This window comes from Ruditapes philippinarum, unplaced genomic scaffold, assembly GCF_026571515.1.
Source record: "Ruditapes philippinarum isolate M1 unplaced genomic scaffold, ASM2657151v2 ctg267_1_1_1_1, whole genome shotgun sequence".
NCBI lineage: Eukaryota > Metazoa > Mollusca > Bivalvia > Venerida > Veneridae > Ruditapes > Ruditapes philippinarum.
In genome coordinates this window covers 285,060-312,196 of record NW_026855002.1, presented here as the reverse complement: position 1 = coordinate 312,196, position 27,137 = coordinate 285,060, and the positions used below count along the sequence as shown (strand labels likewise).

The 27,137-nt window shown below is 32.2% G+C and overlaps 1 protein-coding gene across 6 annotated transcripts in view; it reads right to left on the bottom strand.

The window, feature by feature from the left end:
* The window catches only part of LOC132741780 (uncharacterized), a 95,362-nt gene that overhangs the window by 10,511 nt on the left and 57,714 nt on the right, over positions 1-27,137 (bottom strand). Inside the window, exons 2-3 of one of the 6 annotated variants that reach the window (XM_060730043.1) lie at positions 4,711-4,828; positions 3,329-4,266 (exon numbers count right to left, since the gene is read on the bottom strand). The exons of 2 other annotated variants lie outside the window; for them this stretch is intronic. In XM_060730043.1, coding sequence (XP_060586026.1) covers positions 3,329-4,266; positions 4,711-4,828 — 1,056 coding nt within the window. Of the gene's footprint in view, positions 1-264; positions 574-3,328; positions 4,267-4,710; positions 4,829-27,137 lie in introns of those variants that run through there. 3 more of the 6 variants (XM_060730037.1, XM_060730040.1, XM_060730044.1) reach the window with 3 other exon arrangements.

Genomic DNA, 27,137 nt, shown 5'->3' with positions numbered 1-27,137 from the left:
TTTAAACAACAAAAACAACAACAACAACAACAACAATTAAAATTAAACACTCATTTTGACCATTTCTTTTGGTTAATCTCATATTTCTTCGGTAAATTAAACAATAAAGTTTTGAGATTACAAGTATTTAAGCAAAAATATTTCTGTAAAACCAATATGTAATGCTGACTTTTTGTCTCATTTTCAATTCAAGCAGTGTACCCAATTGAACATATACAAGCATATTACTACAGAATATATTAACCCAAAAGTTAAATCACATACCGTGTTACTACTTTCAGCAATCAACTTTGAAGCATAGCTTATATTTTCCGCCACCACTCCTATAAAAGGTCCGTATTGCGTCGCCATTTTTGAATTCAATAATGGATCGGTTATTAGTTGTTAAGAAATATTGTAAAATGCATGCAGCAGTTTTGAAAAATTATTTCGATAAAAAAATAGGTCAAGCACTTGTTAAATGGCTCGATTGTAATTTATAACCATCGCCTGTTGTATGAAAAGAAATAAATCTATGAAGTTTACACAGTTGTAGATAATTTCCGTTTCTTTCTATTGATAAATAATAAAACACGTTTCAACTTAATCAATTCAGGTTCTTGGCTCAGGTACTTGCTGTATAGAAATGTTAGGTGAATGGTAGACGCAAAAAATATACATTTTATGAAAAACGTTAATAGTGATAAACATTGGTAAGTATATATTGAAAGCGTCTTTTATTGTCACATTTTAGACAAACAGCTGATTGAAATTTACATAAAAGACATTATTTAAACTTAAAATGTTGCTAATATCATATTATCAGATCTAATATCTTTATGATATCCTATTTAAGCATGACTGTCAAGTTACAAATACAAATGTGTCATTATAAAAATAACGCATGTCTCTCAGGGTAATAGTGCATATAAGCACCCCGAGAACTAAAATAACACCCGAGGCTACCCTCCGCCTCGGGGGTTATTACAGTTCAAGGGCTTTTTACCTGAGATACAGATACAATTGTTATTTTTATACCGAACCAACATTTTGATAAAGTAAAATATTTTAATATAGTAAAACGTTTAAGTGAGCAGAGCGGCCAGGGGAATTAACTAAAACGTTACCTGTTCTTAAGTCTATATATTTATACATGTTCCTGGGGAATATTGCAAACAATTACAGTCCGGGCGATATTCATATCGAATTAATACCATATTACGTCACATTAGGCTATACAGTATACAGTTTATATGAGGTGTAATAATAAACAAATGTTTCCTCCTGTCAATTTACTTTCAACAATGTATTTTTTTTTCATTTTAAATTCTAAATTTACAGACAATTAACATTGCTTGCTACACTGTTTAATTCTATATCTCTTGGGTTTGAATGTCAATATGAAAGTCATTGCAGAGGTACAGTTGAAGTGACCGGATGAAATGATTACATGACAAAAAACAAAGTCACATGCATCGTCCCGGAGTCAAACCCGGATCGCCTGATTCACAGACCAACGCTCTACCTACTGAAATTAGCTAAGTTGACGGAAGTTAAAGAACAGTGCATTTATATTACATAGTTGTTTAAATGGTCTCCCTTTATAATCTTTATAATGTTTATCCGGAAAATAAAGGGGATTTAAGGAAAAGCTATTCAAGGTGTTTGATATAAAGTTCATGTACAGATATATTTTGTGATTTTTTCATGACTATAGAGAATTTATCTAGAAACAAATTGATGAAAAAGGGTTGGGCCAATCTTTACCCCTACTGTGATGATTGATGTAACAATAGTAGAGGTCCAATTAGCAATAATACATGCCAAAATCTTAGCTATGTGCATTTTAATTTCACACGATGAAACTAAATTGTGGTTTACTATATCATTTTTGTGACCCCTGGGGCGGGGCAAATGTTTGCTCAAGGAGAATAATTTGTATCAGGTTTGTGGAGGACTACACAGGCAATGCTACATGCCAAATTTCTAAACTTTGGGTATAGAATAAGAATTCTTGTCTTTTTCTAACATAAGTCTATATAAATCAAGTGACTTCCAGGGCGAGGCAAATATTACATTACATCTTTCTAAGCTCAGGGTCGCACTAATTCATTATGTATGAATTTCAAAATTCCGTGTCCGCTCTGTATGTTTTAAACAAATGGTAATAAATTAAAACTAGTAAACAGAAATGTTAAATCTTACTTATAATGAGACAATGTCAATTTTCAACACTTAATATGACGTTATCAATTAACTTAATGGGTATATTCGTGTTTCATTCAATTATCTGCAATACATACGGTATAAATACTTCTACACAGTAAACTAACGAAAGTACTGTAGCATGACTAACACGCCAATACAATTGCATGTGCACCATGTCTTGCGACTACAAGCACTTGCTACTTCTCAGCACTGTACTTTTCTCGGGAACCAATATATTTTAACTCGTATCTTTCTAGCATAAACAGAAAGTTAACTCGTTTTGATAGTGATTTTTATCTACGTCAACAAATAAATTTGATAAATTTCATACGTATATTATAATCAGAATTGATAATTGTATCAGTAATTTTTATAAAACAAGCAAAAATCATCGATACAATAATTTATATGAAGATATAAGATAAAAATTTTGAAAAACCCATAACAATTACAATAAATTTAAAATATTATAAATTATTCATTAAAACAAAAAATCAAAAACCCTATAAATAACTAAAAAAATTTTAAAAAAATTAAAACCCAAATAAATTTTTGGGGGGTTCCCCGTTTTGGGAAAAATTCCCAAATTAAAAATTTTGTTTTTTTTTTAAAGAACATATTAAGTTCTTTCTTCTGTAAAATGTTCAGGGGTTTTGAAAAATGTTTTTTTAAATTTATTTTTTCTCAAACACAATACAAGTACATGAAAATTTTGTTTCATATTTTAAAAACAAGAAAATTTTTAAATTTAAAATCTTTTTTTTCGTAAAAAAAACATCCTAAATTGTTCTTTAAAAAATAAACCTTTTACCATTTCATGAAAATTTCCGACTTATTTAACCTCGGTTCCCTCTTTTTTTCGAACCCAAATCTTTGAAAAGATGTTTTATACGAGATTCGTTTAAAGGAGGGTTTTCTTTGGAATTTTTTCGGTACAGATAAAAACGAAGAGCATCCCGTTTAAAAAATAATTTGGGAAAATGCGGCCAAACTGAGAATTGGGGTAAAAAAAATGCGGGGAAAAGCCTCTTCTTTCCAAAATCGTAGCAAAAAAATTTAGAATAAACTAAGCTCGTTGAAAACCCTCAATTCTTAACTCGGGAAAAAATGGCATGATACATGATCAATATAACTATCTGCTTCAGATGTAGGATTTCAGCACCGTGACAATAGGCGGCGGTAGTCTGTTTTCACTTTTCGCTTTCGACTTTGTTTTTGTAAAGTAGGTCTTCAGTATTCGTAGAGCAGTGAGTATGAAGATTTGTTTATGGTCGGTTCTAGCAACATCCAAGGTGTATCTTTCATAGCCAGCGGAATTGATATGCCAAACCAAAACTTGGTCTGCAATCTCTAAAGATCTTGTAGCATCTTCCTCTTTCCACTTGCAGACAGCATGTATCACAGCGTTAACAGGACGGCCATTATATGTGGTATGACTGTCTACCCTTAAACGTATGGCAGGAACAATGTCCAAATCAATTTCCCGAACGATGTTAGAACGGTTTCTGATTTGGCCTTGATTCATAAACAAATCGTTTGCATCGTCGTCAAGATGTATCGTTATGTTCACAGCGGGAGGATTCATTTTTCTGGTAATGTGAAAATTCACTTTTCTGGAGCGTTGCATTGCTTCTATTTTCTCTTCAATAGCACGGCAAGATTTGTCTATCAAGGATTCAAACACTCCTTGATGAAGCTTACGGGAACTTAAATAAAAGATGCCATCTCTTTCTTCAAATACACTTTCCCGCCAAAGCTTTGGAAATCGAGCCTGTAAATATTGACTGCTTCCGTCTACCTGGAGGTAACAAAATCCAGGGACATATTTTCTGTTTTTGTAAATATGTTGCTCTGAAGGTTGTAACCCTTCGATGTGAAACTCCAAAACAGTATCATATTCATCCGGTTTTATTACTTTCAGGCCATCTCTTGAACTGCCTTGACGAATGTAGGAATCAATACGTAGATGTTCGTAGTCGGTTGAAGCTGTTACTCGCAACTCTTTCAACAGCAAATCCATTATGGCATCGACTGCATCTCGAGAACGTGCCCATTCTTTTCTTCCAAAGTCTATTTCACCTGGAAGATAATGATAATGGTAATAATAATCATGAAACTATAAGCTTCATTTGGAATTATATTGCTGCTTAAAGTGTTGTGTCAATGGCAATAGATTATCAATTACCTTTATGTTGTCTTTCATTTGTTTTAATGATTTACCAAAATTTGTTATATATCATACGCACACCCATTGCTCTGCCTATTTGACCTTTTCTGTTTAAGGTACCTTGTTGCTACCTTACTAGACCCGAGTTGCTATATTTTGTTATGGGCTGGGTTAAGAGATTTCGCCTTGCCGACCTTAGTTCTTATATTTCAATTGATAATGTTTTATCACTAGCAATGTGTAATCTTTGATGCTATTGTAAACAATGTAATAAAAACACGGAACATAGAACATGTGACATTCTTCCAAACTATTTTTCAAAGAGCAGTGTTACAAGTAATTTGAAATAACTTTACCTATATACGGCGACGCTTTCAGATTTACAACCCACTGTGGATCACAGCCATACTCGGTAATTGGTATTTGCCACTGATTCAGCGCTGATCCAAGCGGACTAGCGCCCTCATAGCTTTGCTGTAGGTATATAAAAATCTGGATAATTGTGATCCCATGGAAGCATTAATCACAACAAAATCATATGAAAATTGCGCACTCAGTTTGATTAAATCTGTACAGGAGGGTTATGAAAAGGGGCATCATCCCTCATGGCCGCTATAGCTCCGGCTTGAGCGGTAGTCATTTTTCATTTGTTTGAATTTATAATCCCTATAGACCAGAATAAACATTGATAAGCAGTGTTGTTTACAATTAAAAGCAATACTTACACATAAGTTAGTAAAGTAAACTGATTAAATAATAAAAATAGCAAGCATTGAATTTATTATATATGAAAATGAATCGATAAATGATTGTTTTCCAGCATTGCGCCTACATGCTCATGAAAAACGATCAAAAGCAAAAGAAAGGAATTCAAGTATGACAATACCGTTTCAGTACTTCCGGCAATCCTTCACAATCATAACTAATATCGGCCGCCGATACCCCTGCCATAGGTCCATACTGCATCGCCATCTTGTTATATAATGATTAAGTTTTATAAGGCTGCGCAATTTAGGAAAGTACGGTGTGCATTTTCGGAAAACAGTTAATAAACCAGATACCTGTAGATTGTTCATAGGGAATATATAAATAGCAAATTTAGGTCACGCATTTTTCATACGTCATCGAATAAGTAAAATGTCAATAGCATAGTTATGAAGAATGTGATCTACCGACACAACAAAGCACTTGTAATGAAGAAATAAAGTTTGGTATACCATTTCATAAGTTTAACAAAAACCATTTAATACAATAAATAAATAGATAGATAATAATAATAATAATGATAATAAAAAAACACAAAAACAAACCAAAAGCAAAAATAAGTGGATCTTATTTCTTCATTTAAATGTTTAATTCCTATACCGGGTTATTTAATCATTGTTTTTTATTATATATTTTTTTCCGCTCATAATACGGAACAGACTGCGATAACTTTTTTATCACACAAGTAAGCACAAGTAATTGAGTAGAAATATTTTATTCAAAGAAATCATATGTACATTAAATTTGCCAGTTATGTAATTGTATCATTGTCTCGTGCCTTACTAACAGTTAGCTGTCAATCTCGTATAAGATGTTGTAAAGTCATGACTTTATTATCCCAGTGTAGCAATTGGATAACAAGTTAGCCAATTTACATAAAACTGTAAACACTGAAAAGGTCCATACGGCTGTGAAGCAGTTATCAATATTTTATGATATCTTTTTTTAGCATAGCATATCTAAATGTTTAGACAAATCCCACCCCCTCCTACACCGAAACCCATTCAATTAGGTAGTATTTGAATAGCAAATACATGGATATTAACAGATTTAAATCACGCTATAAATGATAATGCGTTTAGTTACGATACATGCATTTTGAAGAATATTAAAATGAATTAGATAGGTAAACTGATTAAATAATAATGATAAAAAACATATGTTGAAATTACTATATATGAAAATGTATCGATTTTCTTGTTTTCCAGCATTTTCATGTACATGAAAAAAATACTTAGTTTAGAAATGCTAAAAACAAAGAGGAAGGAAATCAATTATGAAAATATCGTTTCAGTACTTTCGGCAATCTTTTTCGATGCACGACCAATATCGTCCTCCGATATTCCTATCATAGGTCCATAATTCATTGTCATTATGATTAGGTTGTTTTAAAAACTGCGCAATATATGAAAACACAGCCAGCATTTTCGAAAAATTATATACATTGTAAATAGGAATATATAAATAGCAAATTTAGGTCACGCTTTTTTCATTCGGCATTTGCGATAAAATAACAAACTAACAGAAAACCAAATTTATATTTCATTCATTTTTTTACATATTGTCTTATCACCCACCATAATATTCTATTATTACTATTTTGTTAAGTTTAAAGACTAGAACTTTGTTATTCTCAAACATAAAAAATGTTCGAACATTCATGCTTATACAGAAGCATGTCTAATATCGTAATTGGATATCCTTTTTAAAAGCCTGCAATGCTCAGCCATCTTGATATTGTTTAAACAACGTTATAAACTTAAATGTCTGCCCTTCTTGAATTAAAAAAGAAAACAAAATATTCGTTTCTGAGGCAAAATGTGCCTTTAAAAATGAATCTTTACAATTACGCAAGCAAAGTTTTCCAAAACGTATCATTTTACCATCCATTAAAACCTTACTGCTTAACTCTATGGCAGCAACCTCAAAGTAAAATATCTCTTCGTTTAATGCTACAATGCATTTGCATTTACAACTGTCTGAAATCAATTTGAAATAAGATTTTAATGTAATATTTTAATTAACATTAAAGCGTAGCTCAAACTTTTGATGCCAAGTGATTTATCTTGAAAATGCTTGTAAATTTTACTTTCATAATGTAAAACAGAAAGAAATGGTAATTTTCTTTCTTCTATCACATGCTTTAACTAATTTATGAAACTACACACTGACAAATGCTGAAAGATAAGTCCCTTGAATAGAATTTTGTTTTCATCTTCGCAAGAGGTAAATTGATAGTAATTTTCGTTTTGTTAATTAAATTTAATTGTAAGTTGCATCATATTTTTTAGAAAGAAAAACGCACTCGTCTCTAATATATTGTGCAGTTCTAGTTTTACATTGCACACATTGCACACATGGCGGAGCACTGTCAATCTTTGACATGAATATCCGGGGAAGATAGTAATGCTTCACGAATCATTACAGAAAATATTAATACGTATGAGCAGAATCTTATTTTTTTATCTATTTTTATTGGAGAAAAATCTAATTTCTAATAAACAACTGTAGACATTTATATTATTAATAAAACATATGTATGGGAAAATGTATTATATTAAAGACTGTATAATTTGTTTGGTCTGTGTCGGTTTATTACATGCTATGCTTTCTTTGATATTAAGTAGTTGCAATACCGCAATTTATAGCAATACAATAAATCTTGGCGACGATCGAAAACGATTTGTTCACGAGGCAAAGTAAAACTAGAAACCGTTGTGACATCGTGCCAGAAATTGATTTAGACATCTTTTCTGCCATATTAAAGCGTTGACACGTACACCAAATACCGTGAAATCACTTTAACTGCTAGGACTCAGAAAATGGAAGGAAGAAGATGCTGCAAAACCCTAAGAAATTGCGGACCAACGTTTGGTTTGGCATATTAGTTCATCTGGATATGCCAGATACAACTTGGATGTTGCTAGAAATTACCAACAACTCACCGCTCTGCGCATTTTGAAGTCCTTCTTTACCAAAACGAAGATTGAAAAAACAACAACAAGAAAAACCATCAAACAAACAAAAAACTTCTTTTGTAAAAGATTGTTTCTTTAAATTGATGCCATGATGTACACAATTAACCTATAATAATAAATCTAAGAGTTTTACAATGTTTCTCTTCAGAATTTATTATTTTAGTTGATAAAGTGCAATGACGGAGCATTCGCGCGTGATTTTATTCGTTAAAGCATGTTTATACCTCTACGGTGATGTATTACTGCCAACATAGTTGAATATTGAAGAATACTAGGTTGTTTATATGAAGAAATGGCAACAGTGATGCATAGATAACGTCATATAAATGATTTAATAAAAAAACATCTCAAACTGTTTTTACTGCTGTAATTGCCACTATAAGTCCTTATGGGCAACAAATTTATTAGTTACTCTTTTTAAGCTAACCGATACAGAAATCCCCCAATTCCATGAGAAACATTTCTGGTCATTAACGTGCAAAGGGTAAAACACCAATACACGTGACCATATTTGACGTTGTTTCAGTGTCTCGTTCAAAATGCCTATTAATACTTGTATTTACTTCATTAAAATTTATGCCCGTTCTTCTGGAAATACTTTAAAATCTGATCATATTTGATGATTCTGAGGCCCGTATTTGGGGTTATGTTTTTCATATTTTGTTTTTAATTAAAACATAAAAGATATAAGATGTATTACACAAAGCAAAAACTACATTTTATTCTACCAACAAAAGCCATACTGCCACATATATTACATTTTCACCATATTTAAATACTAGTTTCTGCTCTCTTTCAGTAGCCACCACTTTCCATTTCGCAAGGTGGTTTGCCCATTGTTTTCTCGTTTGAGCAAACGCATTCCTTTTCTTGGGAATCATACGCCGCTTTCATTGAAGGTACATGATAACCATCGTATGAACACATCTGCGGAGGATTCTTTATTCCGAATGTTACCAGTTTCATGTCTTAATGTTGAATTCTTCTTAAAATAAGGATCATGGGTTCGAGCCTTTCTCCTAAAATTTCACCAGTACAGGTTAATTCCGGGTAACGGACTTTAGAGTGATTCTAATAAACTAAACAGGTTTTCTTTAAAATAAATTTTATCAACTGTATCAGTTTTTTTTACGATGAAGGGGACATAGTTCAAATTATACAGGTTTCAGATCAGGAGAAGGCACATTGGATATTAACTTAAAATTCTGAGGCTGTTTTATTCAGCAGGTGAAAGTATGATACATAGAAAAAGTGGTCACTTTTTATAAAGAATTATGACAGGTGTGTCAGCATTATTTCTTGTTACCCCAAACATATTTTCGTATAAACGTATGGAAGGACACAGTTATCATTATATGCATATCTTATGTGCGTAATAAACCATTTTTGTAATAGTTCAGTAGTGTATTTGTCAATTTCTGTCAATAAGTGGTTAGATCACCATTTTGTGTAGTATTTTACTCACGGTATTTTAGTGAAAAGGGGTCCTTTTACTATAAAATTATGAATTGGGAGCAAGTATTCATTAATGAAAATGATCTTGAGATTTATCAAAATCAATGTTTTTGGAAGTTATTTCACGATGGCTGCTTTCAAGTAGTGTGCCAGTTTCTAGTTGTTAACATACACAACTCCTTCTAAACAAAAAGCGAATCGAATACTAATAATAACATTACAAGTTGGTGCGTGCGTCAGACCAGTAATCTAAGAATTACTGGCAGTGTAGAGTCAAGTCGCTGTTTCCTTGAGCATTAAAACTCTACAATCATTGCTTAGCAGTGGATTGTTATAGTAACGGCTTCAAGAGGGTGTGTATAAGCTTTGTGCTTTTTGCACAATCGAACTAAAGTAAATTCTGTTTAAGAATTTGTAAAAGGGTAATCCCTCGGAGTATGAAAACACAACATAATTACATGAAAACTGCATAATATGCGCAACATCCCTTACGCCCCCTAGCACAGGCTTGAGTGTTACTCAATTTACTTTCAAAACTTAATATGATGTTATCAATAAACTTAAGGTATGTATTCGTGCTTCATTCAATTATCTGCAATACATACGGTGTAAATGAAAAGGATCGAAAGAATCAGAAAATGATAAAATCACTGAAATGATTTCAAAATTATTACAATGTGTTGATTAAAAGCTTTATAATGCACTGGTTTACTCCCGAAATGTTGCATAAAATATTAACATAATGTTTTTGTCTGTTTTCTTTATCAATCTTATGGAACAAATAAGTTCTTTCTTTGTTGTTGTAAATATATAAAATATAATTAACTGTTTGATCAATGTATTGAATTTATATTTGTGTGTCATACACAAAATTATGTATATAACACTTAGATCCACAGTTTACACAAGATATATTTAGCAATAAGTCTATCATTTTCAGATTGAAATAAAAAAAAACACGCCTTCAACTAATTGTTCTTTCAAAAATAGACGTCTTTACCAATTCCATTAGAAAAGTCTGTACTAAGTGTACCTGCTTCGTGGTCCTCACCTCCTGTCTAAAGCCTAATAACTTTGAGAAGAAGATTGTCATACAAGACCGACGAAGTGATTCATTTGGAATTTTTCGGTACAGATCAAAATAAAGAGCATCACTATTTGAAGCATAATTGTGGAACATGTGGCGGATCTTAGGATTGGAGTAAATGCGGTAAGTGTTTCTTCTCCAAACTCGTTTGCAAAAGATTAAGAAATAAAATTATAGCTCGTATGACACCATTAATTTTTATCCCCGGATAAAGTTCATGTATACATGATCATATATAATGCTATCTGCTTCAGATTGTAGGATTGTAGGATTTCAGCACTGTGACAATAGGTGGAGGAGGTCTGTTTTCACTTTTCGCTGTCGACTTTTTTTTGTAAAGTAGGTCTTCAGTATTCGTAGAGCAGTGAGTGTGAAGATTTGTTTATGGTCGGTTCTAGCAACATCCATGATGTATCTTTCATAGCCAGCGGAATTAAAACGCGAAACCAAAACTTGGTCTGCAATTTCTAAAGATCTTGTAGCATCCTCTTCTTTCCATTTACAGACAGCGTGTATCACGGCGTTAATAGGACTACCATCATATGTGGCATGACTTCTACCCTCAAACGTATGACGGGAATAATGTGTAAATCACTTTTTCGAACGGTGTCAGTACGGTTTCTGATTTGACCTTGCCTCATAAACAAATCGTTTGCGTCGTCGTCAAGATGTATCGTTATGTTCACAGCGGGAGGATTCATTTTTCTGGTGATATGAAAATTTCATCTTCTGGATCGTGGCATTGCTTCTATTTTCTCTTCAATAGCGCGGCAAGATTTGACAATCAGTGACTCAAATACACCTTGATGAAGCTTACGTTATCTTAAAAAGAAAGTGCCATCTTGCGAATACGAGGCTAAAATGGCTGCCGCTTAATTTTAGCAGCTCTGAGATATTTTGATATTTTTAGTGTTTTAATGTTCGGAACTAGCAAAATAAATGTAAATTCTGGTGATATGGATTAATTAAAACGCACTGTAATAAGGATTATGCTTATTTATAGCTGGTGTTGCTGATAAAATCAAATAGAATGTAGTTTGTGTACGTGTACGTATATGACACGTGTAAACTTCTTTGTGCTTCGGTGATTATTATTGGATATATATGTACCTTATCAATTAACTGGACAATACACAGGTCAGTTATACATGTTAAATTCTTTATAATCTATAAACAATACTGTAAAATAGTGGCTATAATGAATAAAATGAATACGCCTTCAGTAGAAGATAGAAAAAGGCCTTCCCCTATCTCTCCAACAACGCCGGAGGATTCCCATAATCCCGAAAAGAAAATAAACTTAATACTAGTGATATGCTATCAATAGCAAATATTGTCAAAGACGCTCTCAAAGATGAGCTCAAGTCTTTCATTAAGGAATCCATTACGGAAGCTACAAAGGCCATAATCTCCTCTGTATCCCAAGTATATGAAGACAGGATTCGCAAGCTAGAAGGTGAAAACACAACTCTGAGATCTGATCTAAAGGAAGTTACCGGACGGGTTGAAGAGCTAGAATTACTTAGGGATGAGAGCGAGCAGTACAGTAGGCGAAACAATGTTCGGATTTCCGGATTCCCTGTTGTACCAGGCGAAAGCACCGATGAAATTGTTCTTCAGATGGCGAAGGAAATGGGGCACGGAAATAGATATCGAGGACATTGACCGTTCTCATCGCACAGGCAGCAAATTAAATGCAAAACGTGACATTTTAGTAAAATTACTAGCTACCGTTTCCGTAAGACAATTTCTTAAAAACAAAAAAAAAGCTTCATGATTGTCATTCTTTTAAAAATGTGTACCTTAACGAGGATTTAACCAAGAAACGAGCACAGATTATGAAGGACAGATGGTGAAGGCTCGACATCTTAAATCAGCATGGACCTTCGACGGTAAGATGCTTGTCAAAGACAATAATGACAAAATACATGCAATTGTCTCTTCTTCAGAATTAGGACTTTTGTAAAACATTAGTGTGTCAAATAACACTTTGTGATGTTAAATACATCAGTATTAAACATGTATCGTTATATAATAGTGCACAATCTTACTATTATTATTACTTATTCTGCGTGCATTGTTTATGCACAGTGAGCGTAGTGTTTAAGAAATTCTTTTTATAACAGCTCAATACAGCTCAATACATTATAGTACTATTTCATAGTAAAAGTTTTATTTATGCGCATTTATACGTAGGAATTAAGTTACAGGTAACCAATTGTAATGCGTTATTCTTGTCACGTGAGACCTAGCGCTATTATTTACTACACATTATATCTTACGTATGTGAGAAGTTATTTACAGGTAGCCAATGAAAACTTGTAAATCTTTTTACCTGAGGCTAATAAGTAGCGTGACCGAGCACGAGCCACTTGATTATTTATTTGTTTTTTAACATTGCCATAAGAATTATTTGTGTTGTGTCTGTGTGTATTTGATTTTTGTTGTTTCTCTTTCTTTGTTTTCTTTTTTGATTATGCACATTAACAAATTGTTCGATAATGCATTTTCCATTAGTCCATTTCCATTAGAACAATATATTTTTAAAAGCATATACATGTATGAGTATATACATATGAAATCAGGTAAACTTACTCTATATATATGGTGTACAATGCGGAATTTGATTTGCTCTGGTAGTTACCAACGTGTAAATATATGTACTATGTATATATGGGGAAAATATCTTTATATTAAAATTTTCTTTCTGAATATTAGTACATGATTACAGTTTAAAAACAGTCGTCAAATTCAACAAAATGAAAAATGACCGAAAATAAATAAATCTATAATTTAAACGGGAGTAAACAAGGCCATATACGTTCTTTAGTTTACATTTCATGAATTTTATATAATAAAGATAAAAGAAAACATAATTTTAAACGGAGTATATATTTTTACATAAAAATTATGATAACAAGAAAAATTATATTATAATTATTACAATTTTCATATTTTTTTATTGTTTTATAGCCTACTTAATCACTCACAATGGCTCAAACGGTAGCGTTTGGATTATAGCATTTAAATAGCTAGTATGTCCCCCTGTTTTTCAAGTTTTGTCTAGTTGCATTCATTTTCAATTAACATTTATCCGAACGTTTACTGCTTTTTGATTTTTTGTTGTTGTCTTTTTGATCTTGGATAATATTTTTTTCATTACATGATTTTTGTATTATGGTTGGCAACATCTACTCGGGGTTTGCATTATCGGTAACAATATCATGAATAAATTATTTTAAGCTTCATATACCTAATGAATTTCTGTATTGTGCAAGTTCCAAAGTTTGTCTCAGGTTAGTGTTGCCAATTAATAATATGTGAATATGTGTTATTTCTGAACAAGTATATTTTTCTCTATTTTTTACAAATCAAAAATATCTCTATTTGCTTTCCCATATTGATGATAATGTACTATCTTATAATATCTTTCTTATTTTTCTTTTTTTTCTATTAAATCCAGTCTTTTAGGATGTATTTTTGGACGTGATGTTGCTAAGTTTTGATTACCTGTCTGTCGCCGTCGTCGTACAATCTTACTAGTATTTAGCCTGTATCCGTTTAGTAATGAATGATTTAAGTGCTTACCGCGCGGCGATCGGTCTTTTTTTATAACAGCACTCAGAGTTGCTTAAGAAAACTCGATACTGTAGCTATCCGTATAAAGCGTTAATGAAAGTTTTTTATCTATTTAATGCAGTATGTGTTATTAATACGACGTGCTACCCGGTTTATCTATTTGAATATTGTCAATCTTTATTTTGGGGTATTTTGTTTCTTATATGTTGGTAATCAAATTGACAAATGAACTTGTTAACTTGTTCGAAGCATCGAACACTTTATCTCAGTCGTTGAACTTACATTTTGCATTTCTTTTATCAAATCTTATAATTTCATCAGGTGATATTGAATTAAATCCAGGGCCTAATGATATCAGTGACGGATCTCTATCAGTTTTTCATCAGAATATAAGAAGTATTCGGAACAAAAATTGAATATATTACAGATAACTGGTTAGACTTTGATATTATCTGTTTTACGGAAACACATTTGGACAACTCGATCAATATTGACAGTTTGAAACTAACTAATTTCAGCGAAATATACCGTAAAGACAACACGTGTCACTCTGGTGGACTTTTAGTTTATGTTAATGAAAAGTTCGTATCTAAAAGGTTAATTGATTTGGAAAAATACCTTACCAGAATCACTTTGGATCGAAATAAAAGACCGTAATGAAAAAAATTTGATAGGTAATATTTATCGTCCACCTAATACAAATGTAGACTTTTGGGTCAGATTGAATATTTGTCTAGAAAATGCTTTTAATAAATCAAAAAGAGTCCTATTTGTAGGTGACATTAATCAAGACAGTTTAACATAAGGAACCATAAACTTCGCGATGTATTAATTTTGATAATATGTATAATGTTATTACGGAACCGACACGAGTCGCAGACAACTCGTCAAACTCTTATTGATCCAATTGCAATCTCAGACCAGAATTTAATTTTACATTTCGGGTATTTTTAAGACACCGAGGAATATCAGTGATCATTTTGGCACTTATATTTATATCAAATTTAAATTACCCCAATCAGTATCTTACAAAAGACTTGTGTGGTATTACAATCGCTCTGATTTTGAGAAATTTAACGATTTAATATTAACAACAGACTGGTCATTTCTTTACTCTAATACTCTCGATGAAGCAACCGAAAACTTTAATGTAAAATTTATGGGCTTGCGAAACAGTGTATCCCTTCTAATTACGTAACTATCAGACCAAATGACAGACCCTGGTACGATTCTATTATTCGTCTTACTTCTCGTAAAAGAGATCGTCAAAAAGCAAAAGCTGTCCAATCCGGGAAATTACCGATTGGGTTAAATATAAACAACTTCGAAATAAAGTAAATAATCTTAAAACACACGCAAAAACAAAAATACTATAATGACTTAGAATACTCATTAAGTGACAGTAGTGAAAACAACCCCCGTTCATATTGGAAAACAGTCAAACAGCTTGTGAAAGAAAATAAAAATTGTGAAATTATACCCCCTTAAATATTGAAATTAATGGAAATGATGTTATCTATTCTTCCGATACTGAAAAAGCTAATTGTTTGAATGATTATTTTGTTTCTATATCAACAATTGACGCCGCTAATGCAAATCTTCCAAACTTTAGTACTAAAACGAATGAAGTTTTACAATCTTTTCAAATTCTTGAAATGGAAATTATTGATATATTATCGTCCCTTGTAATTAATAAGTCATCAGGCCCAGATGAAGTAAGTCATCGTATGCTAAAAGAATGTAAGGCCTCCATTTGTAAGCCTCTTTGTATTCTATTTAACCGTTCACTATCTGAAAGTATATATCCGGCCCTTGGAATCAGCTGTTGTCATGCCGCTTTTTAAAAAGGGTAATAAAAATATCCCTTCGAACTATAGACCGATTTCATTAATTAGTTGTACTGAAAAAATAATGGAAAGAGTTATGTTATAAACACATTTATAACCATTTACACGCAAATAAATTAATTTACGAAAATCAGTCTGGATTTTTTGCCAGGGCATTCGACTGTGTATCAATTACTTGACATCTACCATCAAATTTGTTATTCTTTTGATAATAAAATCCCAAAATGTATGGTTTTTTGTGACATTTCAAAAGCCTTCGATTAGAGTATGCACGAAGGACTTATATTCAAATTAAAACAATACGGAATTAATGGTCAGATTCTAAAATGGGTTAATAATTATCTAAGTAATCGAAATCAAAAGGTCTTTGTTGGTTCCTCCTATTCTGAAAGTAAACATATCACTGCTGGGGATCCCCAAGGCTCTGTCCTTGGCCCCTTATTATTTTTAATTTATGTCAATGTTATTGCCGATAATCTAATCAGTGTAACAAGACTTTTGCAGATGATAGCTCTCTCGCAGTTTCCAGTTCTGATATTGCCTTTATGGAACGTACCCTTAATGAAGACTTAAATAAAATTACGGAATGGTCGAAACGTTGGCTAGTTAACTTTAATCCTAACAAAACAGAAGTGTTATTTTTCACACTTGGATCTGACGATAAGCCATCTCTTTACTTTGATAATGTTTCTCTTGATTATGTTAACAGTCATAAACACTTAGGTGTCACTTTTAGTACTGATGGTAAATGGCATGACCACATAAACAATATATTAATATCTGCTTCCAAAGTTCTAGGATCTATGAGAGCATTAAAATACAAACTTAAACGGAAAACTTTAAATCAAATATACATTTCCTACATGAGACCAATCTTAGAATATGCGTCAATTGTCTGGGATGGATGCGCGGATTACGAGAAACACTCTCTTGAGAAACTTCAATATGAAGCGGCACGTATCGTCACTGGCCTAACAAGGTCTGTTTCTATTGAGCGTTTGCTTAATGAAATCGGTTGGGTATCATTGTCTGACAGACGAACTATTCAAAAACTTGTTACAGTGTATAAAGCTAAACAGGGCACCTTACCGGACTATTTATTAAACATTTTTTCCAGACACTGTTTCTAATAATGTACCTTATGTCTTAAGAAAACAGAGATAATTATACAACTGTAGCACGTCGTACTCAAATTTTTACAAACTCATTTATATTCCATCAGCAACGTCATTATGGAATAACTTGGATACCGACATAAGAAATTCATCCTCCATTTATATATTTAAATGCAAACTTAAACAGAAATACAAACCTCCGACAGTTCCTAATTTTTTCTGTATCGGGGATCGTCTACATTCGGTTCTACATGCTCAAATTTGTAAACAAATGTAGCAATTTAAATGCTGATTTATTTATAAATCATTTAAGAGAAAATGCATCTTGTGAATGCGGTTATGCTTTCGAAGATGCTGAACATTTCTTTTTCAATTGCAGACGGTATACATCACAACGTATTCAACTTTTTAATGCTACTCGCATTTTCATCCATTAAATACGTGTACTCTTCTTTTTGGTAAGATTACCTATTCCGAAGAAGACAATTCATTAATATTTTTAGAAGTTCAAAGATATATTAAGCATACAGAACGTTTCCGATAAAATCTGCTTAATGCTGAAGATTTTTACTCTTAAAAAAATAAATTGCGACTGTCAAAAGTACATCCCCCCTCTCCCCCTCTCTCTCTCTCTCTCTCTCCCTCTCTCTCTCTCTCCTCTCTCTCTCTCTCTCTCTCTCTCTCTCCCTCTCTCTCTCTCTCTCTCTCTCTCTCTCTCTCAGCAAATGATCTAACATTTCTTGTTCCTAAAATACATGTACTTTGTTATATTTCTCAATGCCATTTCAATGTAATCTATAGTATCAATACTTTTTTATATTCGTACTAGGGACGGACCGATTTACTAATGTTATTTGAACTTGTGGTCCAACCCTTTTTCTTTCAAAATGTATTTATATATTTCTCTTTCTATATATTTGCATTGTACATATTGTAAAAAATTGAAAGGAATAAAATATGTTTAAACTAAACTAAAGTGCCATCTCTTTCTTCAAATACTCCCGTCATAGCTTTGGATACCGACCCTGAAGATATTGACTGCTTGCGTCTACCTTGAGGTAACAAAAACCAAGAACATATTTTTCACTTTTGTAAATGTGCTGCTCCCCTCGATGTGAAACTCAAGAACAGTATCATTTTCATCCGGTTTTATTACTTTCAGGCCATCTCTTGAACTGCCTTGGCGACGTAGATATTCGTAGTCGGTTGAAGCTTTTACTCGTAACTCTTTCAACAGCAAATCTATTACGGCATCGACTGCATCTCGAGAACGTGCCCATTCTTTCTTCAAAAATCTTTTTCACCTAGTGGAGTAAAGGAACAGAAAGCACAGCGATTCATGTTGTAAATAAAGTTACTAAAGGAAAAATACTTGTGATCTATTTTGAAACAATTTTTTTTCCAAATGAAATTAAAAGTAATTTACATAAAATATAAAAGAAAATGTATATTTGTTATAAAATGAGTAATTTCATAATGGAGAAACTTAATAATAATAATGTAGAAATAAACAAATGAAGAAATAATACTAATATAAGGTGATGCTTTCAACTTGACAACCCTATGCGCATCGCAGCTAGAGCCAAATTCTGTTATTGGTCTTTGCCATTAATTCAATGCTGATCCATTGACTCACATTGTCATCCTTTTGAGATATGTAAAATATATTGATAAAATTTAAAAAATGAACACAAAACAATTGCTTTGATCATATTATATTAAATAAAATGTTTAGGGAATCTTAAAGATAAAATGTCATACAATCAAAAATAAAATTACATACAATCAAAAATTAGCACAGTTGTGGATAAAGAGAGAGATTTCAAAAAACTATAATTTATGAAAACGTAGACACGGTTTGATTGCGTCTGTACGAGTATACATGTATATGAGAGGCAATGAAAAGCGATCTCTTAAACTCTATCGTTACAACACGAATCATTTGCTCAAAAAAGATCCAAGGTTATTCATGTTATTTTAATTTACAGTATAAACTTTCACAGTTTAGAAAACATAGCGCTTCTAAAAACTGATAGTATCACATAAAGAAAACCTTGAATAGGTTCTGCTTGAGATAAATTTGTGCCTTGCTTAAGGTGACAACAGACACTTTTCGTGGTACTCACATAAATGTCATTTAAACCAACTTATTTTAGTAATAATTGTTATGTATTTAATCTTTGTGCATTAAATGTCGTTGATCACCATAAAAAATAACATATTTGAAAAAAAAAATGCCTTTGTAAATGATCGATTTTTAATAAAAATCCAAAAATTTTAAATCGTCATATCAAAGTCATTTTTTATTTTTTTGTCATCAAACTTTTGGAAAATAAACATACTTATAATATCTGGAGAACCGTGTCTCAATTTTTTTCTATCTTTTCTCAAAAAAATATTACGTAACGTCAAACATTTTATGCGACTTTTTTCACCATACATATTACGTAATTAAAGATAATTAAGCCGCTGATTGAGCAAACAAAAATCACTGACACGGTTCCCTCCGTAAATGAATTCCCTTTCATGTGCTTTAAACCGCATGTTAATTGCTTGATTATTAAAAAGTTATGCCGATTCAAAGTTAGTCCGACCCGCATCAAACGAAGTGTCATAAATCGGCTGTTCTCTCTCGACCCCTACGTTTCACGCTAAATAATTGCATAATACACAAATATCGCACCAGAGAGGGTCACAAGTTGCGGTAACATACTCTAACAACATTTTATGACCCAGTGACATCTGACCAATTAAAAAGTTGCTGATTAATATCAGTTTATAACAGAAATTTCTTCAAATCTTAACGTGATTTACCGTCCGTCTGGTATCGGTCGCACATGTCACGTGACTTTCGGTAAAATTTGAGGCACTCGGTGGGGGGAAATGGAACGTATTTGCGCACCGCTAGCGGGGTATATAATTGTTTCACTTTTGAATATCATCAGCATTATTATTATATTATACCAGTGTCACTCTGTGTATTCGTTTATGAAATTAATATTAAAATAACAAAAAACTGAGCTTCTGACGGTCTTTTAAAGTCCATGGTAGATGTACAAATAAGAACGGGATATTATATATTTTTTCCTCCAAATTGATATAAATGCTTAACATATTTTAATAGAAATAAAAGGTATCACTCGATCATTAAGATCTGACCTTTTTTACTTCTATTATCATGAATATCATCTATGCATCTAAGCACGGCATAGAGATCCAGTTTCTACTCGGATATACAATAAATTCTATGCTTTGTCCCAGGTTTATTAGTACTGTGTTCGATTTACTGGCGAACAATTTATTCAAACCATTCACTGATAATATATTTTATTATCTTTTTTATTGATTCATAGAGAAATAATCATCCTTAGACAACCTAAAATGGTTTAGAAATGTGTCAGGGACACCTTACCACAAGTCATATATAGGCGTTCACATAAAAAATGTTGTCTGTTTTTGTTGTTGTTTTACTTGACATTGTTAGAAAACGAGGTTGAATGTAAAGCAAGCCCTTGAATCCGTACAAAGTCCATAAACTCAATGTAATATCTATCAGATTAACGGGACAGACACATTATTTTCACACATTATGGATATTTTAGCAACTACATGTACATCTTTAATCAACCCCGTGGTCGTGCGATTTACCACTATACTTAATTATTTATGTTTCATACATTATGTTACGTACATTGGCCGACAATTTCTTATTTTATTAAAAAGGCTTAATAAAAGGTAGACGATATTCTGTATTTGTACGATACATGAATTACGAGTAGTATGGACCAGTATGGACCGGTAATTCACGCATATATGGAACTACCGATTTCCCTCATTGATGCCTCAACAGGGGGCGGAGCGTTATCGATAATTGACAGGTTACGCGAATAGCAGATAAAAATGGTACAGGTACCGTTTTAAAACGTTTAAAACACATTTTTTGGACTAACTGCTTCCAAAATTAAATCACGAATGTGTTCAGAAAAGCTGGATAAATCTACTAGGCAAAAAAGCTCATTTTAGGTATTTTCAGTGATAATCGACTCCGTTGTCACCTTAAACCACAACTAAAAATATATGTTGTAAATAAAAATACCAATACATGACCCTTTTTCTATATTTCTCCAATATATTCAACAATAAAGACACGGAATTACGTCAGCTACACAAATCTCCCCCTTCCCGTGCGCGCGAACACACACACACACACAAACACGCGCACCCGCGCGCGCGCGCACACACACACACGCACGCACGCACACACATACACACACACACACACACACACACACACACACACATCAAGTCATTTTTTTCAAACGCTCGCGGTGTACACAAATTTGATTATTTACAACTATAAAGCAACAGTACAAATCAACACAAGTTTATAGACATACCGTGTCGCGACTTTCAGCAATTCTTCTTATCCTCCGCCAATATTCCTGATAACTGTCTGAATTGTGTCGCCATTTTGATAACATTGATTCAGATTTTATGTACTGCGCAATATTGGAAATGCATTTTTTGGAAAACCAGTCATGACGTACATGTATATTATTTTTGAAAAAAAAAACTATATGAAAAGATAATTTAGGTCAAACATCTGTTGATATCGTTTTTATTGTATCATCACATACAATATTATAAAAAGAAGTATTTTAATATCAATGATTAAAATTAAAACTAAATAAAAACTAATTTCATGTTTTTTTAATTATGACAATCTCGACGATTTTCAGTTGTGTCATTACAGATATTTAACTTTATATTTATTATAATGAAACTCAATAATTTAACATGAAAATGATAATGGCACACATTTGAAAGAAGGTGTCTATCATATCAGTTTACTTTAAGCTTTACCTGTTAATATTTTATATTTTGATAAAAATGCGTTGTTATCAGCATTTAAACATTGTCTTATCTCCTTTATACATTATTTATGTTTTTCATAAGTTTTCACGACTCTGTAAGATGTAAGTAAGATGAAATAAAATATTGCAGAGGTCAGACTATCGTTTTGTTACTTGGCCAGCCGATGAGTTGAAACAAGTGCATGGAAAAACCGCATGATTCAATGGGACATGAGGCGATTGGATGAAAATGGGATGTTTTTAAGTATGAACACTTATTTAGAAACTAACACTAAATTGTTTTCTAAAAAAATGATCTCTGGGATAATTTGAGTCTTGGGTATTTGCATTTATAAAAAAAAGTGTATGCCAGTCCGGTGATCAGCAGAAATTTCAATGAAGAGAGGGGATAACCCTATTTGACATCATTTTGCAAACAATTTGATTTGCTACCCCTATATATAAAGATCATTTTTTTTATGTCAGGCATTTTATTCTTTATTTAGCAAAAATCACCTCATTAGCTTAAACCTAAATTTAAGGTAGGATTAGGGACCATTTTTCATAATGCGAGTCTATGGGAAAATAAAGACGAGAGTCTGACCAAGAGTTTTGACATCGCTGTCTTCTAAAGATGTTAATACATATTTTTAAGCATTCTTTGACCTTTTTTGTTTTAAATATTCATTTATTACAAGGAAATATTAAAATAGATATCAAAAGTACTAAAAAAATTCAATCAATTCATCAAAAATTAAAGTTCATTGGTTACATTAGCGCTATTTTATCTGCACTTCCAGCCAGGTGCACGCGCCACAATCTTCTTATTGATTGTGGTGAAAGGGTTTAAGGAAGAAGTGTGGATAAGAGATATATACGCTAACTGGTGGTAGATTTAACAGTTGTTTCAGGTGTCATATCATAATGATATGATAAAAAGGCAGACATATATAATATATTTATGATGAACATTTTCTCAAAGTATGCGTTATTAAACTATTCCATTTTCTTTATAAAACACATGTGCATTTGTTGCATAAGGATAAAAAGAGCTTGATTATTTTGTAGAAAGTTTAGGTTTACATATTTCGACAATCGACAATTAATAACCATTTTTAAACTCTACACATTGGTTTTCGATCGATAAACTGCAAATTTGTTAACAACTTTCAAGACTAATCTTGTTCGTACATATTACATAAAAAAGACACACCAACCTTTATTTGCGTTATCAATGCATCAAACATTTATTAATCATTATCTCTCTTCCTTCTTTAATGACACCGGTACGCTTAATTATAATTATATGTCAAATTCCAATTTGGTGCCCCTAAGGGTGTCCTATAACCCAACATATTATATTTGGTCGCTGGGTTTCTTAACCGTTGGCCTTCATTTGCAATTACGGTATAATGTTTTTTCTCATTTTTTTCAAAACAATATCCAAAACACATGTCCGTATAAGTTTTCCCTTTGGAACATTGCAAAGCCATCAGCCTGTTATATGAAGACAGAGCATTTTCGCGCTATTACCAGATCAAATAAAAAGAAAACAATGAACGGACATGGTAGATAATTTGCCGTATCTTGACAGTGTTTTCCGTCTGAGGGCCTCAAATGTTTGCAAGAGTCAAGATACACCACCAAGTCCAAAGCCGGGAAGGGATTGGACATTGAAAATTATATAAGAAGGCTGTCCTTAAAACATCATGTACCCTGGATATTTTTCTTTATCCTGACAGCTCTTGATCATGCTTGTGAGCACAAAACAACACACGGATTAACAGTTAATTAATGTGTTGTTTTTGTTAAATGAGATCTTTCTTAGTCAGTTATTTTGTTGGTATAGCTCAGAAGTTGCCAGACTTATCAACAAATTCCGAGTTATCGTTGACAAGATTTAACAAGAATAGATTCGGTTTGTTATTCATCATCATGATCAACAATGTTACTCCCAAAATATATGGTTGAGACTTATTACAATTCCGAGCAACAAACATGATAAACAGAATAGATACCTTCTTTGCAGTAAGAAATGTACCAAAAGCACTTTTCTAAATATCGTAACTGTAATTATATGTTTTTAATATCATATAACTCATATCAGACACAAGATGGCAAACATGCTGAGCCTACCTATACAAGTTTAGTAATTTTGTTTTAGAGCGAAGTATGTTTCTTCTTTTGTCTTTGGTTTTATTCATAAACAACCTATATAACTGAACGTTGTTGGGACTATATTACGTGAATGTTGCTCTTCGCGGTAGATCGTTGTATTTATATTTTAGTTTCCTGTGGTTGGTAGAGCATTTTTAGTTAGGGTTGTAATTGTTATCAAAGTTTTGTCTAAGGCAAGACAATGTTCAACATGGACTTCATATGATAGCCCTACATTCAATAGCTTTCGTCAAATTAAGAGATATTTGAAGATTTCAAAATGCATACGGCTTGCGAAACATCAAACTACACCACTTTAAATATCCCATAACTATGATTAATGATTGAAGGTAAATGATGAGGAAAAAAACATTCTTTTAAAGCATATAAAACATCGGGTTTCGATCACTCTCCAATTGAATTATGAATTATAATCCAACGTGATGCTGGTGTTAACAGCTCAATGTCTAAAGGACCGTTGATACATACGTTTTTGTTCTTCAAAATGCATTGTATCATAAGAGTTTTTAACATGAACTTTTGGTAATATTTGGCGCGATATAATTTTAGCTATAAGTAGCTGCTACTGGATTAAGAAGGTGTTAATTTCATGTAATGGTGGCCGCTGCAATGGTAATTATCATGGCACATAAGAAATTGGTCCCATGCCCAAATTGTTTGTTTTGTCTTTTTTAACGTCTGTGCCAAAATTGATGGTTTATTTAAGCATATTTTGTCACCGAAGGACAAAATTAATTTAAGTTTTATCGGTTATCTCTCACATTATGTTATACAATCAAGGAATATCTTTTTACCTTAGATACATTACCACAGCGTATAAGGATTTCTACTCCCTGTTATCACATTTTTTAAATACATAGACGTAACATGTGCATGTGATCGCAAGACATGGTAGACATTGAGTTGTATAGTAGCTGCACAACTGCTTTTTGAAAGCGCTAGTGTTATTGCTATTACAAATTAGCTCCTTATCTTAAAATGTTTAAAAGAAGAAACCAACCAACCAACCAACCAACCAACCAACTATCTGTTTTAATGAATCCAATATATGTTTACTCGTGTGTTATCATTCTTGGCCTTCATTTTCGTTTGTGTCAACCAGAACCCATAAAACATCTAAACATAAAAACGAACTTTGTTATTTATGGAATGTCCTGAAACATCACTAAAATATAAACATTTAATTCATTTTAAATCAAGAAGAAGAAAAATATTGATGGCCTCAGGAACGTTGACACCGCAAGTATGGCCATTGTCAATTACATTTCCTAGAAATGAGACTAAACTCTTTCAAAAATAGCAGAAATATACAATATGGAATCAAGTAGATATATTCAATATTGTAATACACATCTAGTTAAAGAAACATATTCATAAAGGTAAACACAACAGCCTTGCTAAATGCAAGAGAATAATAAAAGATATTCAATTTCAAATCAGGAAAGAAACAGTGTTAAACTGAAAGGTTACTTGTACTTAACTTGACTAGTCAATATTCGTGAAGAACACATATGATAATGATTTACGATTGTCTTGAGAATTTCATTGCATCGGGTAGTGTGCCATTTTCTAGTTGACAAATATAATTCTTCAAAACATAAAGCGAATTAAACATTTTAAAATTGCAGATAGGTCGGCGCGTCAGAGCAGTAATCTAAGTATTACTGGCAGCGCAATGTCAAGCCGTTGTTTCATTGAGCATCAAAACTTTACACATATTTCTCAGCAGTGGATTGGTCTAGTAACGGCTCCGAGACAGTGTGTTTATAAGCTTATAGCCTTTGCACAATCAAACTTAAGTGAATTCTGTATAAGAATCTGGAAAAATGGTGTTCCGTTGGAAGCATAAAAGACAATAAAAATATATGAAAACTGCAGACACGTTTTGATTGAGTTTGTACATGAGAAATTATTAAAAAATTGCAATATCCCACACACCCCTTGCACTGGCTTGAGTGGTATCAAATTACCAAAACTTAAGACGTAATCAATAAACTTAAGGTCTATATACCTGTTCGATCAATCGCTGCAATATATAAGGTATAAATACATTTACACAGTTGAATGTCGAAAGGACTGTAGCATGCATTCGAAAACAATACAATATCATTTACACCATGCAGGCGACTACAGTACTTGCACTGCACCTTCTCGAGAGCCTATATATTTTAACTGGTATCTTTCTTGCTTCAACAGGATTTAAATTCGTTTTTCATGGTGGTCTTGATTTAGGTCAAACAAATAAACTTGATAAAATTCTACGTATATCATCAGAATTGATTATTGTACCCGACATTTGTTATGTAAACAAGGCAAAAGATTTTCAAGGTCATATGAATTTTATTTCAAGAAGATAAAATAATCATATACAAGGTTTACAGTGATATTTACCAAAGTTTCAAAATTATTACAACGGCATTTGTTGACTGAAAATTGTATATAGCACCTGTATGATCCGATGTGTTGCAAAAAAACATAATCTTTTCATTTTTTTATCAATCATGGAACAAATACGTATGTTCTTTCTTCACAGTTGCAAATGTGAAAACATGTTCATTTTTTGATTCATGTATTAGATTTATAAATAAAAACAGAAAAAGAATGAATGCACAACACATCATCACAAAAAAGCAAAAGAAAATAACTTTATGGTATTTGGAAAGAGAGTACATTGTTCTTTTAAAAAAAAAATTAATGAAAATCCTTTTAACATTAGCCACCGGCTATTTTTATCCGTTTTGTTTGTTACTTTACATTTTCGATATATATCACTTAAAATCCTTAAAATTTATAGAGAATATATGTAAATGCTTAATGCAAAAAAACATAATGTCACCGTCGAAATATACGAGAAAGTGTTCTTCTTTAAAAATGTCGTACTTTAACATAATTTGCTTGTACATTTTGACAAAAGTCAAAAGTAGGC